The following is a 14,855-nucleotide window of genomic DNA, read 5'->3' as shown; positions in this document are numbered from 1 at the left end:
ATATATATATACTCAAATGTACTTTTAAATAAAGTTTTGGCCATTTTTATATATTTTTGAAAATATATATTTTTAAAAAATAAAAAAAGCATTTAAAAATATACTTTATATACTATACAATATACTATATATTTGAATCCAACAAAATACATTCACATGCGTGACATTTGAAGACAAACTTTATTTCTTGTCTATGACACGTGTTAATGTGTAACACATTTAGCCTAAATGTAGGCTTCTGTAATGGATTTTCTTGTATATGAAGATTGAAAATAAATATATTTTCAATTTCAAAAATATATGTATATATATATATATTTTAGCTAGATTTATTTATTTATTTGCCATGTGGAATAATAATAATAAGGATAAGAAACAAGTTTTGCATAATAATAGTAATAGTAAAATAAATAAGTCACGGAAAATGGGGTTAAAAATAAATGTAATCTGTGTCTACGATCATACAATGTAAATAAATATAGAGACAGAATACAGCATTCACGTTCAAGCTATTTTTAGAGTCCAGAAACTGACCCCATGTTTTCAAGATTATAATGTCCTGAGACTCTAAATATTATTCATAACATTTAATATTAGACATGAGCTGAAACTACAGATCAAATGAAGAGAGTGTTGCTGAAGCTCATCCAGACAGACATAATTCACGGTATGAAGCTCATGAAACATATTCATCTGAAGTTATTTTAAAAATAAGTCTGTTTGCAGCACGTGTTATTGCTTTCTGGAGCTGGAGGCGGTTTTCAGTACAGGACGAGCGAGAGCTCAAACAGAGCATGTTCTTATTTCCTTTAAGTCTCTCGGATCACATGTGCCCTGCGACAGATAAGAGCTCGAACAAACCCCAAACACTAAAGCCAGCTGCTGGAAATGTGTTGAGAGGTGACTGTGAGGAGGTTCTCCTGGAGAACGTGTCAGAACGTTCAGAGGTCAATCAGGTCAGATGCAGCTTTAACGAGCATCTTCTCTGTGGCTGACGCAGGTATGGAGCAGCCGGTGGACATGGACCGCGGCTTCTTCAGGAAAGTGGACGTTCCCGATCATGCACACTACATAGTGGCGTTTTTCGTGGCCGTCATCGGGGCAGTGGGAGTGATCGGAAACATGCTGGTCATGTATGCCTTCTTCAGGTAGGATCTCACATCCTCAAGTTCTCATAGAGTGTCAATATTCAACTTTAAACATTTATCCTTATGAGGCTGCTGCGGCTGTTTTAGATCTAGGTGAGCATTAAACAACTGAAACTTAATGGAGTTTCAAATTATATTTAATTTCATTCCAGTTTCTTCTGCTCACAAAGGTTGCATTTATTTGATTACAAAAACAGTAATAGCAGTTAAAATAGTGAAATATTATTACAATTTAAAGTAACAGTTTTCTATGTGAATATCTGTTAAACTGTAATTTATTTCTGTGATCAAAGCTGTATTTTCAGCATCATTACTCCAGTCTTCAGTGTCACATGATCTTCAGAAATCATTCTAATATGCTGATTTGCTGCTCAAGAAACATTTCTGATTATTATCAATGTTGAAAACAGTTGTGCTGCACAGTATTTTTGTGGAAACATTTTTTTTTTTGGATTCTTTGATGAATAGAAAGTTCAAAATAACAGCATTTATTTGAAACGGAAATCTTTTGTATCATTATATATACTTTTGAATATATTTGATCAAATTTTAAAACATTAAAAATAAATCTTAATTATTACAAACTTCCCAATATAAACATAATGTGGATAACAGCTGAATTTGATGAGTTCATACTGAAATCTCTGATTTTAGCAAATCTGAGCACAGTTTGAGCCACTTTTGAGATTCTTTTTTCACAAGATCTCATTGATCTCAAACTGATTTCAACACACTTAGTCCAGTATACTGGCTATCACTGAGGTCTGAGCCAACTGGTGCTGTGAAGTGTTTGTTAGTCTTAACTTAACTAACTTACATGCTGCATCGCTCATGTGACTGACTCACTGCTGATTTTGTCATTTATTTAAATTACTCGTACTGCTGTATACTTGAAGTCTAGCAGTCTTGACATGGTTTTATACTGACGGGTTTATTTTAGTCTTTGCTGGGAGGAACAGTTTGCCGTCAGTAATAGATGATGACAGCAGACACACTGTGACTTCATGGTGACGACCATATTTAAATACGGAAGTGAACATATGATAAAGTTACGGTTTGGTTTGGATTCTTAACTAGATTTAATGTAAATGCAGTTATAGAAATGTCATTCCTGTAAATAACGGTATGGGATTAATCAAGGTTTAACAGGAGTGGCACTGTATTTAACTCTAGTGTGAATCAGTGTTAATTTAATTGATTATTAATTGTCGTCATAGTTTTTATCAACTACATTTTTTTCACAAACAAAAACAACATTAACTAAAAAACTAGGGCTGTTGATTTTGTCAATATATTTTTTTTACAACATTGAAATAGTGTTACACCAAGAGCTTGTAACACTCCAAAGAGAAAGGAAAAATTGAAATCGCATCATATGACCCCTTTAATGTGTTTCACACTTTCAAACTGTTATGCATCTCTGAGCAACACACAGCAGTGTTTCGTTGCTGAATGAATCTATAAAAACAGTCACTTGCTTTGTTTCTGAATGAATCAGCTGTTTGACTGAATCATGAGTCAATGATTCAGTGGCTCATTCATAAAGACTTGCTTTATTTCTGAATGAATCAGCTGTTTGAATGAATCATGAGTCATCAGCCGCTCTGGAGAAACTGCGCCGGCTGAAGTCGGACAAAATTACTAACCGGCATGCACTGCTTCAAATCAGATTGCGATCGATCTGCGCAGTGCTGCATGAAGTCGAACGCACCTAATGATTCAGTGACTCATTCATAAAGACTGGCTTTGATTCTGAATGAATCAGCTGTTTGCTAGAATCATGAGTCAATGATTCAGTGACTCATTCATAAAGACTGGCTTTGATTCTGAATGAATCAGCTGTTTGCTAGAATCATGAGTCAATGATTCAGTGACTCATTCATAAAGACTGGCTTTGATTCTGAATGAATCAGCTGTTTGCTAGAATCATGAGTCAATGATTCAGTGACTCATTCATAAAGACTGGCTTTGATTCTGAATGAATCAGCTGTTTGCTAGAATCATGAGTCAATGATTCAGTGACTCATTCATAAAGACTGGCTTTGATTCTGAATGAATCAGCTGTTTGCTAGAATCATGAGTCAATGATTCAGTGACTCATTCATAAAGACTGGCTTTGATTCTGAATGAATCAGCTGTTTGCTAGAATCATGAGTCAATGATTCAGTGACTCATTCATAAAGACTGGCTTTGATTCTGAATGAATCAGCTGTTTGCTAGAATCATGAGTCAATGATTCAGTGACTCATTCATAAAGACTGGCTTTGATTCTGAATGAATCAGCTGTTTGCTAGAATCATGAGTCAATGATTCAGTGACTCATTCATAAAGACTGGCTTTGATTCTGAATGAATCAGCTGTTTGCTAGAATCATGAGTCAATGATTCAGTGACTCATTCATAAAGACTGGCTTTGATTCTGAATGAATCAGCTGTTTGCTAGAATCATGAGTCAATGATTCAGTGACTCATTCATAAAGACTGGCTTTGATTCTGAATGAATCAGCTGTTTGCTAGAATCATGAGTCAATGATTCAGTGACTCATTCATAAAGACTGGCTTTGATTCTGAATGAATCAGCTGTTTGCTAGAATCATGAGTCAATGATTCAGTGACTCATTCATAAAGACTGGCTTTGATTCTGAATGAATCAGCTGTTTGCTAGAATCATGAGTCAATGATTCAGTGACTCATTCATAAAGACTGGCTTTGATTCTGAATGAATCAGCTGTTTGCTAGAATCATGAGTCAATGATTCAGTGACTCATTCATAAAGACTGGCTTTGATTCTGAATGAATCAGCTGTTTGCTAGAATCATGAGTCAATGATTCAGTGACTCATTCATAAAGACTGGCTTTGATTCTGAATGAATCAGCTGTTTGCTAGAATCATGAGTCAATGATTCAGTGACTCATTCATAAAGACTGGCTTTGATTCTGAATGAATCAGCTGTTTGCTAGAATCATGAGTCAATGATTCAGTGACTCATTCATAAAGACTGGCTTTGATTCTGAATGAATCAGCTGTTTGCTAGAATCATGAGTCAATGATTCAGTGACTCATTCATAAAGACTGGCTTTGATTCTGAATGAATCAGCTGTTTGCTAGAATCATGAGTCAATGATTCAGTGACTCATTCATAAAGACTGGCTTTGATTCTGAATGAATCAGCTGTTTGCTAGAATCATGAGTCAATGATTCAGTGACTCATTCATAAAGACTGGCTTTGATTCTGAATGAATCAGCTGTTTGCTAGAATCATGAGTCAATGATTCAGTGACTCATTCATAAAGACTGGCTTTGATTCTGAATGAATCAGCTGTTTGCTAGAATCATGAGTCAATGATTCAGTGACTCATTCATAAAGACTGGCTTTGATTCTGAATGAATCAGCTGTTTGCTAGAATCATGAGTCAATGATTCAGTGACTCATTCATAAAGACTGGCTTTGATTCTGAATGAATCAGCTGTTTGCTAGAATCATGAGTCAATGATTCAGTGACTCATTCATAAAGACTGGCTTTGATTCTGAATGAATCAGCTGTTTGCTAGAATCATGAGTCAATGATTCAGTGACTCATTCATAAAGACTGGCTTTGATTCTGAATGAATCAGCTGTTTGCTAGAATCATGAGTCAATGATTCAGTGACTCATTCATAAAGACTGGCTTTGATTCTGAATGAATCAGCTGTTTGCTAGAATCATGAGTCAATGATTCAGTGACTCATTCATAAAGACTGGCTTTGATTCTGAATGAATCAGCTGTTTGCTAGAATCATGAGTCAATGATTCAGTGACTCATTCATAAAGACTGGCTTTGATTCTGAATGAATCAGCTGTTTGCTAGAATCATGAGTCAATGATTCAGTGACTCATTCATAAAGACTGGCTTTGATTCTGAATGAATCAGCTGTTTGCTAGAATCATGAGTCAATGATTCAGTGACTCATTCATAAAGACTGGCTTTGATTCTGAATGAATCAGCTCTTTGAACGAAGTGGTTGAGTGAATTATTCAATGACTCACTCATTAAGACAGTGACCTGCTGCCACCTACTGGCATTTTAGTTACATATTTAGAGTATCATTTCTTTTTCTTTTTTTTTAATATAATTTCATATTTCAATATTCATTAAAAAAAGATTAAATCTGTGTCTGTATTGCACGTTCAAACCTTAAAATTAGTCATATTAACAAGTTAATAATATATTCTCCAGGAGTATATAATGAATTTGGTAATTTTAGAGAAATGCTTAATTGATGCCTCACAATTGAACTAAACCTGTTAGGTTTTAAAATCTTGGTATTCAGTCAACTAAAACTAGTCTAAAACAATTCAGATGAGTAAAATATGTCTAAGTGGCATTTTAATCTAAAGACTATGATTTGCTGTCAGAAAGAACATTGGCTATATTGTGGATACACTGAGAGCGGCAGGGCTTGTAGTGTGTTTTCAGTATTTAGGGACGGCAGTCATGAAGTCGTGTCAGTGAGTGTGACTCTCTCTGAAGCTCCACGCAATGCATTCAGTCTAAATCCTCTAGGGCCGCTGACACAGTTTTTGCATTTATTCAGCTCTCGTTCTCAAAGAGCACCGCTCTCCTCAGTCCCATGACATCTTCTTATAGATCACATCTCTACAGACAAAACACACACTTATGAGTGCTAAAGATCTGACTCTGAGAGACAATCTTGAGTACTGCATATAAATATAAAAGCTCATTTACTCATCCTTATGGCGTTCCAACCTGGTATGTCTTTCTTTCTTTCTTTTCAAATATTTTGATATTTGACTTTTATTATTCTTTTGATATTTTGGCTTAAAAGAAAAGCTTATTTTCACATGGTTTAAATTACATTAAGGTTTCATTTATTAACTAAATGATAAACATGAACTAATAACGAACAATACTTCCACAGTCTTTATTAATATTAGTTAATGTTTATTTCAATATTTACTAATATGTTTTAAAATTAAAAGTCAGTTCTGTTAACATTAGTTAATGCACTGTGAACTTGCATGAACAAACAAGCAATAACTAGCATTAACCAATATTAACAAAGACTTTAAAAATATTGCTCATTCTATGCTTATGTTAGATATTGCATTAACAATATGTGTTAAGAAAGCAAATAGAGTCACTTGTCAACTTTTACATTTAGGTCGCATTATGGTTCAAGTGACCCAATTCCGATTTTTTCCTCCCATGTGGAACAGATCCGATATGCGTGTAAGCAGGAAAAAAGCAGATGGATTCCGATATTCTCAGATCGGTTTCAGGCCTCATATGTGGAAATAAATCTGATATGTGCATTTGCGCCCGCTGTGTAAGCAGACAGATCAGCTATTCCCCTGTTAATGCGAGTTGGATCTCAAATGTTTTTGAAACATCTCGCAGTATAGATATATCTATTACAAATGAAACATCTTAGTTGACTAGCAGAGTATTCATTTCTTTCGTTTGTGTTAAATAAGAGGCGATCTGGCACTGAAATGTGTTGCTTTTAAAATCATGCTGAGTGCTCAGACGAGCGCTTCAATCTACTGCTAACTGTTGTGGAGGCTTTCTATTCACAAATGCACACAAACATCATAAGATGGCAATAAATACGAGAAGTGCCCGTCATACAAGGTTTCAGTCTTCGTTCAAAATAGTAAAAGGGGATAAAGGATAATAATAGAAAAGAAAAAGTGAAGGCATAGATTTTTTTTTTTGGAGGATGCAGTTAGATGAGAGATGAGTTTTCAATTGTTTCTTGAAGATTGTGAGGGATATGGCTGTCCGGATGGAGTTTTGTCTTATCAAGACGTTTAATAAGGATAATGTATTTTTTATGTTCAGTGTATCTCACTTCATGCATGTGCATGTTAAAGCAATAGTTCACCTAGAAATGAACATTTGCTGAAAATGTGCTCACCCTCATGCCGTACAAGATTAGGATGAGTTTGTTGTTAACTGATGGACTGGAGTGCTGTGGATAACTTGTGGATTATTGGGATGTTTTTATCAGATCTCATTCTGACGGCACCCATTCACTGCAGAGCATCCATTGCTGAGACAGTGATGCAATGCTACATTTCTCCAAATCTGACGAAGAAACAAACTCATCAAATTTTCATTTTTGTCGGAATTATTCCTTTAACACCGTCCAATATATGTAACACAAAGGCACAGTCCATCTCTGTCCCAGATTATGTCCAGTGTTACCTAATAACTAAACATGACTGCTGTTATTCAGACGTCAACAGCAGCATTAACAGACTCTCATCGTACTGTATGTGTGGATTTTCTCCCTGACTGAGAATCACTCAAACTCGTCCTCGTGAAGCGAGCTGCAGCCTCTCGCTGGAGGTCGTCTGTCAGCTGAGAGCTTTCTAGGAAAGCTTGTGTTGTTCCTGTGAAGAGCTGATGTCTCCTGCAGGCTCTAATGCCTGATGCACTGTCAGACTCTGTTCCATGTTTCGTGTGTGTCCTGCTCCCCATGTGCCTTCCCATGCCCTTATTTGGTTTGTTTCCTGTTCCTCCCCTGATTAATGAAGTTGATTTCTTCCCAGGTGTTTCCCTTGATGTGTCATGGCTCCCAGGTGTGTCTCGTCATCCCCTCCTCCTGTGTGTGTGTATATAAAGTGTTCCCAGTCCCTAGTTCTCTGTCCGATGTTGAAGGTCTTCGTGTGTACGTCTTCCTGTGAAGGTCTTCGTGTGAACGTCTTCCTGTGTTCGTCTCCCTTGGTTCCTTCCTACGAATAAAGTCTTGTGTAAAGTATTCTCCAGCGTCTCCTCGTCCCTCGTGTGTGTGCACCCGTGACATGCACGGGGATGAGAGTTTTAGCAGGTGATGCCGGGCGACTTTCAATCAGAGGAAATTGTGTGAACTGTGAATGTAGGATTAATGAGATGATGTGCAATCACAATGATTGTTGTGTGATGAATCACCTCAGACGCAATAAACCTATTTAACACATCAAAGCGTGTAGAAGTTTCTAGCACGCTACTTTATCAAGTAAAAGCTCTTTTAGTTGTACAAACGTTCAGCTTCAGCTGGAGCTTCTCGTGTCAAATCTTGACTGATTTTATCAAGTAAAGATCAGAATAACTGCAGTAATATCTCCAGATGAACACTTACTGGACTGAAGCAGCTCAGCTTTACTTGATTCTCCATCAATCATGTTTTAGAGTCTCAAATCTGATCCTCAGGATCTTTTGAGGAGCATTTGTTTCCAGAAGCTTTACTTTCACTGTTCCTCAGCGGAGGAATGATCTTCACAAGCCTCCAGAACATCTCACATCTTCTGAGGAGCCTTTATTTCTTCAGCTCTCAATCACTGCATTATATGTTTGGAGCATTTCAATCTCATCTTACTGAGACAGATTACTGGAGATATAGAGCCACGACTGATATTTAGATCATTTAATGTCAGTATCTGCTCTACTGTTATAAAAATCTCATTGATTTACATGACAAGCAGCAGAAGTTCATCATATAAATATCAGCATCTGCACCAAATTGCAAAATAAATTGCATATTGCAAAAATTGCATGCTTTTGCTCAGTTTGGGCCTCTGAATAAAATATATATTTTTAAATATTTTGTCTAAGGATTCATTAAACTCTTCCATTTCAATTTTGATAATGCATCATGCAGAAATGCACTCCTCATATGAATCTTTACATATTATTGCATTTATATAGAGATACGTTTCCACTGATCACTAAAGTTGCTGTATATTAAATAATCTTTAAAACTGCTGAAGAACTGCACGGTGTGGTGATATAAAAGTGCAAATCATTGTACAGTATTTCATATCCGGGCAAAAATGTGTGCATTAAAAGTTTAAATGGGTGTGAGGTGAAGCATGCACTATAAAAAACATTTTTTTCAAATTTGCAAATAAAACAAAGATTGTTGGAGTACATTTCAGTTTTTCTACTTCAATTCGATGTGTAACTTGCAGATTCTTTATAAGTATTTGTGAAATTTACCAGCAATTTCTGAGTGAAAATGGTTTCAGCACCATTTTTTTTTCTCAGTGTGATTAGTTAGTCAAAGTCGATCAGTTTAGCTAATGTATTGAGGAAACGCCGTACTTCACTTTTACTGTGACATTTTGAAACTGAGACTGAAGCTGATTGTAAAAAGGTATATTTTGTGTTTCAGTAATAAGAAGCTACGGACGCTCCAAACTACTTCATCATGAATCTGGCAGTGAGTGACTTCCTCATGGCCATCACTCAGTCGCCCATCTTCTTCGTCAACTGCATGTACAAGGAATGGGTTTTCGGTGAAATGGGTAGCTAATTTCCCATTCTCCCCATCCAGACGCTTACTCAGCTGCGATCTGTTTCCACATCACACATCTGCTTCTCCACGCAGGTTGTAAGATGTACGCCTTCTGTGGCGCTCTGTTCGGAATCACATCCATGATCAACCTTCTGGCCATTTCCATCGACCGCTACATCGTGATCACCAAGCCCCTGCAGGCCATCCGCTGGACGTCCGGACGGCGCACGCTCATTATCATCCTCCTGGTCTGGATCTACTCTCTGTGCTGGAGTCTGGCGCCTCTTATGGGATGGAGTGAGTGTAATGTCTTTTTTTGCCTTTGGATGAGACAACAGTTTTGTTTTTTTGTTTAGTTTCTTGACTCTGTTTTTCTTGGACAGGTTCCTACATCCCAGAAGGCCTCATGACGTCCTGCACGTGGGACTATGTGACGTCCACGCCGGCGAACAAGAGCTACACCTTGATGCTCTGCTGCTTTGTGTTCTTCATCCCTCTTGGAATCATCTCTTACTGCTACTTCTTCATGTTCCTCGCCATTCGGAACGCAAGCAGGTACAGTATGAACCAGGTTTCCACATGCTTTCCATTTCAAAATATCAAACTTTTCTAGACTTATTTATAGATTTTTCAGACCATATTTAACATTTGATAAATGGCTTAAAATATTAAACTTTTTACATGCATGTTACATTCTGACTAGTTTTTGTTGCCATATAATTGTTGGAAAATTGCAGCTACGACAGTAGTTGTAGCCTATATCATTAATATACTATTTTAGTTTTTGTTAATATTTTGAATTAGATTTTAATTTGATATTTTCTGTTTTCATTTTAAATTTAGTTAAAGTTTTAGTACACTTGTGTGTTTTTGTCATTTTATGTATTTATTTTTTAATATGTCTGTATAGTTTTTATTTTTAGTAAGTTTTAGGTTCAGTTTATTTAGTTTAATTATTTTAGGTCTTTAACGTCAATGAAAATGAGACATTTTGCTTCAGCATCTAGCTGAAATAAAATGAGCTTTATTTTATTAGTTAATGTTAATTTTATTTCAAGTTATAATTATTATATGATATACTAGCGTTCTCTTTTTCTATTCTTTCGACTTGTTTTCTTTTTATCATAACTATATTTATCCATATAACATTATTTGGTATTATTTTCAGCATTATATTCAGTATATAGTAAAGTATTGATGTGTTATAAAATACCTGTTGTAAATATTCAGTCTGACCTAAATGATCGTTTTAGAAAACAGAATAGAGTTTTCTTTAATGCACACACTCACATACTCTTGCCTATTGGGATCACCATGATAAACAATCAGGACAGGTCATGGCAGGATGGAAAAACGTCCCATCATCCATCTTCCCGTGTGTTCAGAGATCTGGAGAAGCTGGGCAGTCATGTGAGGAAGACGACGCTCATCCAGCAGCAGTCCATAAAGACAGAGTGGAAGCTGGCGAAGATAGCGTTTGTGGTCATCATTGTGTTCGTGCTGTCCTGGTCTCCTTACGCCTGCGTCACTCTCATCGCCTGGGCAGGGTAACTATCAGCATCATCTGCTCGAAATGATTATTGTGTCATTGGTTTGACTGTTGGTTAGTTGTTTTCCAGTGCATAGTACATAGAACTAAAGGCAGATCTGTAGTTATTATTTTGACAGATTTGGAGAAATGTAGCACTGCTTCACTGATGCTCTGCAGTGAATGGGTGCCGTCAGAATGAGAGCTGATAAAAACATCACAATAATCCACAAGTAATCCACAGCACTCCAGTCCATCAGTTAACATCTGGAGAAGACAAAAGCTGAAACACATCCAGCATTAAGACATTTTTAACTAAAATACGAGTCCATAATAACGCTTCCTCCAGTGAAAAAGTGTTCTGGTCTGAATCAGGAGAGAAATCTGCACAGATCAAGCACCGTTTAAACAGCTCTAAACAAATATGTGGCTGGATTTTGATGTGAGAGACAACAGCAGATGCACTTTTTCACTGGAGAAAGCGTTATTATGGATTATAGACTCGCATTTTAGTTAAAAACGTCTTAATGATGCATTTGTTTCAGCTTTTGTCTTCTCCAGATGTTAACTGATGGACTGGAGTGCTGAGGATTGCTTGTGGATTATTGTGATGTTTTTATCAGCTCTCATTCTGACGGCACCCATTCACTGCAGAGCATCCATTGCTGAGACACTGATGCAATGCTGCATTTCTCCGAATCTGTTCCCGTGTTTACCTCTGTAGTAGCCACTTGTTAGCAACCGCCTTTTTCAAGACAAGTAAAAGCTTTACAAAAAGTCACAAGGGGGAATTACTGATGTAAGTGCTAAAATGCTCTTCAAAAATGCATCACTCCTCTACCGGACTCTATTGCATTCCCACATTTGGATTAAACACACAGACAAACGTTTGTATTTAGCAGTTTGGTCCTAAACTGTGATGGCCGGTTTCACGTAGATCATCTAATCTCTCAAAGAAATGTTCAGATTCATTTAATCTATCAAAGGGAGTCAAACCATGCAGAAGATCTGAAGCTTTCCCAGAATTCCAGGGTAAAGAGACGTCCTTTTATAGAAGTACTGTCCACAGCAAAAGGCTGCTGGGTTCACTGAGGCGATGTGGACGGCGTTAGCGTTAGAGTTCAGTCTGCTGGAGGATAGTTATAATCAGACATGCGATTCTTTCCGCTCAGCTGACAACACCTCGAGGTCACTTCCATGTCATGTAAACAGCCACTGCAGGGGTCACCGGCTTCTCCTGACCGCTCACTAACACTCCTCAGCTTTAGTCAGTCTACACTACAAAAACATTGTCTTGGTACAAATACACTACAAAAAAAATTATTTTCTTATTTAGTATTTTTGTCTGGTTTTCCAGTACAAATATCTAAATATTCTTAAATCAGATGTACTTGAGAAGCAAAACGACTTGAGATACTAAGTCATTTTCTGAGAAACTGTATCAAAATTTAAGTGAATTCATGCTTTAAACAAGAAAAAAACATCTTGTTTTCTCTTTGAATTAAGTCTGTTTGTCTTACCCTATTGACAGATATTTTCTTGTTTTAAGCTCACTTCATTTAGATTTTTTTTTTTTTTTTTAAGATTTATGTCATTTTGCTTTTCAAGTAAATGCATCTTGATATTTTTTATATATATTTGCAATGGAAAAAGACAAAAATACTAATTATGAAAATATTTTTTTGCAGTGTATCCACACATTCTAAAATCAATTACATTAAAGCATACATTAAAGCAAACTTTCTCAAGATATTAAGTGTTTTCTGAAAAAAAGTACATGCTTTTTGACAAATATTTTTTTCTTGTTTTAAGCATAAACTCACTTAATTTTCATTCATTTATTTATTTATTTAAAAGATTTTCTATCTTAAGTCATTTTGCTTCTCAAGTAAATGTAGCTTAATTTTCTTGAGATATTTGTACTGGAAAACAAGACAAAAATACTAAATAAGACAATCATTTTGTAGTGTATTTAAACATGCAAAAATCAAGAAAAAAAGTTTATGCTTAAAACAAGAAACAAATCGTCTCAGGTTATGTATGTAACCCTAGTTCCTCGAGGGAACGAGACGCTGCGTCGGAAACGCTAGGGGAACGCCTTCTCTGACCACGCTCTGAATAACATGTGAAATCAGTCCAATAGCTGAGCGGGACGTCACGGGCGGGTGACGTCATGACCAGGAAGCTATAAAAGCACGTGCGGCGGAGCCAGCGTCAGCTTCAGGAATGAGGCAAGCGCTGGCAGGGATGCCGGAAGTATGGCAGATAATTTATTTGAAGCTGCGGATTCGGGTGACGTTTTAGCTCATCCGCGCATCACTAACGCACAGGCTGTGTGTATCCCCACTCGTGATATAACGTGGGCAGGGAGGAACACACAACCTACAACGTGGCTTGCTCTCGCCCTTGAAATGCTTTGTCTTTGCATGAGCTTAGACATAGCTGGAGCTTATAGACTTTCACAATTGACAGACAACAATAAATATGACTGACACACACAGAGCGCTTCGCTGAATGACAGAAAGCTGACGCTGGCTCCGCCGCACGTGCTTTTATAGCTTCCTGGTCATGACGTCACCCGCCCGTGACGTCCCGCTCAGCTATTGGACTGATTTCACATGTTATTCAGAGCGTGGTCACAGAAGGCGTTACCCTAGCGTTTCCGACGCAGCTCGAGTTCCTGAAGAGGAACTGTCACTGGGGTCAGAAAAATAATCCTAATTCAAAGGGAAAGTAAGATTATTTTTATTTTTTCTGAAAGCTGTTTTTTCTTGTTTTAAGCATAAACTTGCTTAATTTTGATACAATTTCTCAGAAAGCAAGACTTTATATTTCAAGTTATTTTGCTTCTCAGGTAAATGAATCTTGATTTAAGAATATTGAGATATTTGGACTGAAAAAACAAGACAAAAATCCTAAACAAGGCAATCATGTTTTGCATCAGATGTCAGTAATGCTCACAAGGACTGCAAACGTTCAGGCAACATTTCCTTGCAAATAATGCTTGAAGAAAAGACCAGCATGACTTTGTACGCTGCAAGATGTGCTTTAGTTATTGTTTTTATGTTCCAGGTACAGCCACGTTCTCACGCCGTACTCCAAGGCAGTTCCTGCAGTGATTGCCAAAGCATCAGCCATCTACAATCCCTTCATCTACGCCATCATACGCTCCAAATACAGGTCCGTTCGAGTGCAAATGCCTTAGCAGCCACACAATACTGAGACAATGTATGACGCAGTGTGTATTTCTGACTGATTCACAGAGACACGCTGGCTGAGAAGGTGTCGTGTCTGCATTTTCTTTCCCAGTCGTCCCGTAAAGACTGCATCTCGGTGTCCAACAGCGAGTCTTCCTTCAAGGAGCCCATGCTCAGCCGACACTCATCAGGGTCAAAGGTCAAGTTCCAGCGAGTCTCCTCTGTGTCCACCACAGACACGGTTAGTATTTTACTAAAAGGAGACTGAATAATGGAAATGTCTTGCATGACCACATTATTCAGATTACCAATTGCACGATATTATGAATGTGACCCTTTGTATTTATAATGCGAACCCAGTACTAAATCAAGGAGTTAATTATTGTTATTATTTGGAAAACAGATATGACCAGGTCGTATATATGAGATGTCACTCAAAACTCACTCTTTCATATTTATTGAAATGGGAAGAGAAACCGGTTTGTGATTCATGTAAGAATTTCTTTAGTGCAAAACATATTTTAATAGAAATTATATTAGACAATATTTTTATTCAGAAAATACATTAATGGACATTTCTAAAAAGGTTTCTCCTGGAATAGTTTTAGAATTTTTATCATACATTAAATTGAAAAATTCAATATAATTGTTATTATTACTATTGTTATTATTGTTATTTAAATATATATATATATATATATA

At 36.8% G+C, this 14,855-nt stretch overlaps 1 protein-coding gene across 1 annotated transcript in view; it reads left to right on the top strand.

Moving 5' to 3' along the window:
- Positions 1 to 14,855, top strand: part of opn4xa (opsin 4xa) — a 20,914-nt gene that overhangs the window by 3,350 nt on the left and 2,709 nt on the right. The window contains 8 exon segments of the mRNA XM_016568637.1: positions 1,001 to 1,148; positions 9,306 to 9,322; positions 9,325 to 9,438; positions 9,522 to 9,725; positions 9,812 to 9,983; positions 10,814 to 10,975; positions 14,029 to 14,136; positions 14,220 to 14,394. Of these exon segments, the coding sequence (XP_016424123.1) occupies positions 1,003 to 1,148; positions 9,306 to 9,322; positions 9,325 to 9,438; positions 9,522 to 9,725; positions 9,812 to 9,983; positions 10,814 to 10,975; positions 14,029 to 14,136; positions 14,220 to 14,394 (1,098 nt within the window). The 5' untranslated portion in view covers positions 1,001 to 1,002.

Source organism: Sinocyclocheilus rhinocerous, unplaced genomic scaffold (assembly GCF_001515625.1).
Source record: "Sinocyclocheilus rhinocerous isolate Xijiao unplaced genomic scaffold, SAMN03320098_v1.1 scaffold2818, whole genome shotgun sequence".
Classification (NCBI taxonomy): domain Eukaryota; kingdom Metazoa; phylum Chordata; class Actinopteri; order Cypriniformes; family Cyprinidae; genus Sinocyclocheilus; species Sinocyclocheilus rhinocerous.
Note: the sequence above shows the minus strand (reverse complement) of the source record. Positions and strands in the feature narration are given on the sequence as shown.